This window comes from Kryptolebias marmoratus, linkage group LG17, assembly GCF_001649575.2.
Source record: "Kryptolebias marmoratus isolate JLee-2015 linkage group LG17, ASM164957v2, whole genome shotgun sequence".
Lineage (NCBI taxonomy): Eukaryota > Metazoa > Chordata > Actinopteri > Cyprinodontiformes > Rivulidae > Kryptolebias > Kryptolebias marmoratus.
This window is the reverse complement of record NC_051446.1, coordinates 3534628-3536138: the sequence shown is the minus strand read 5'-3', so window position 1 is coordinate 3536138 and position 1511 is coordinate 3534628. Positions and strand designations below refer to the sequence as shown.

At 43.6% G+C, this 1511-nt stretch overlaps 1 protein-coding gene across 9 annotated transcripts in view; it reads right to left on the bottom strand.

The window, feature by feature from the left end:
- The window catches only part of znf609a (zinc finger protein 609a), a 112447-nt gene that overhangs the window by 59558 nt on the left and 51378 nt on the right, over positions 1–1511 (bottom strand). For 8 of the 9 annotated variants that reach the window (XR_005234320.1, XR_005234315.1, XR_005234319.1 and 5 more), the window contains exon 7: positions 612–987. The exons of the other annotated variant lie outside the window; for it this stretch is intronic. Coding sequence is in view for 1 of the 8 variants with exons in the window: in XM_037980827.1 (XP_037836755.1) it covers positions 612–987 (376 nt within the window). In the remaining 7 variants the exon portion in view is untranslated. The remainder of the gene's footprint in view (positions 1–611; positions 988–1511) is intronic. 9 annotated transcript variants of the gene reach the window in all.

The window sequence follows — 1511 nt, the reverse complement described above, 5'->3', positions numbered from 1 at the left end:
TTTTTTTTTTTTTTTTTTCCATTCATCCATGCCCCCTCTGCAATGGAACAGCGCCCCCCCACCCCCGCACCCCACAGATTGAACTAACATTATTTTCAAGGTTTCACCAAATCAGATATTTCCATAATTTCTCATTGTAAGATGATCTTAGCCAGGCAACATGCATTTCTTCAAGGAGTGCAAGGCCTTTAATACTTAATTTTAACTGGTTCTTTCATTGCGAGTTTTTTAATAATTTCAGCTGTTTAGAAGCAAAGTCAGGCCGTGTGAAAAGTTCATACAGTTTGAAGAAGAGCAGCTTTGTTGGGGTTTCTGACTCAAATAAGGCAACATCAGCATTTTTTGCCAGGTTTTGCCTGTTGACCATCTTTTTAGGGTAAGTTACATGTTAGAATTGTTTAATGGGTGAAGCTACAATAACTACTTCCTGTTCATTTGGGAGAAATAATCAGACCCGAAACCTTTAGGTTCTGTAATCTGAAATCACTTTTGAGCATATTTAGAAGGAAAAAAAAAACTGTAAATCAGACAGCACATTGTTTTTTAAAAGAATGAATAAACATCATCTTTAAAAGTCTGTTTGTAGAACTGGACTGATGCTTCAATCTTACCTGGGTAGTTCTGCATCATAACTGAGGGCAAGCCTCTGTAACCAGGGTGGCTAGGATCATAGCCCTGGCTGTAGGCATAAGGTCCCTGCATGTATGGTATGTAGCCCTGGTGCTGAGACAGAGGGGAGGGGAACTGCATGTGGGGGAGGCGGGCCTCTTTCCCTCCACCTTGGTGCTCCTCCATGGGTTGCTGCGTCCTGGCTTCCACGCCCTCTTTAGTGTCCCCTTTGTGCAGCATCTCCTTGGGCCGTGGCCTCTCCTCCTTTCCTTTCCTGTCTCGCTCCCTCTCGTCTTTCCACAGGTCGTCTTCCAGCGGTCTAACAGCTTCCAAACATTTGCTGGGGTAGATATAGGGCCACAGGCTCGAGTCCGCCTCCTGAAGGAAAAACAACAGTCTTATGGATTCCATCATGTTGTAGCTGCTGCTCCTCTCCCTGTGAGAACATCAGTCTTTTTATGCTTTTTACAAAAAACAAATTAAATCAAAATGGGTCAATCAAAACTGTTGGTCTCAATAAAGGGTTAGAATAGTAGACCTCAGGATACAGTTCTTCTGTTAACATTTGTGGTTGAAAAAGTGGAAAAATAGTGCAGGTTTGTTACCATTGAAGCAGCTGCAGTCTGTGGAATCTGATAGCCACCTCTGACAATATGGGAATGTTTTAATTCATAGGTTGATGTATGAAAACTACATCTTCATGTTTGGAGTTTCAGTAAGAAAGGAAAGAAACTGGAAAACTGAGCAGGATTCCTCTATTTCTTCTAGTTTTTGCCTCTCTGAAACAGCTTATAAATAACACAGCAAATTAAAGCTGCAAGCAGCATTGGCGGCCCTCGCAGCTCAGCGCCGCTCCGGCCTTGCGACCGCGGGAGCTCTGGTGACCGCCGTCTACGCTCTCG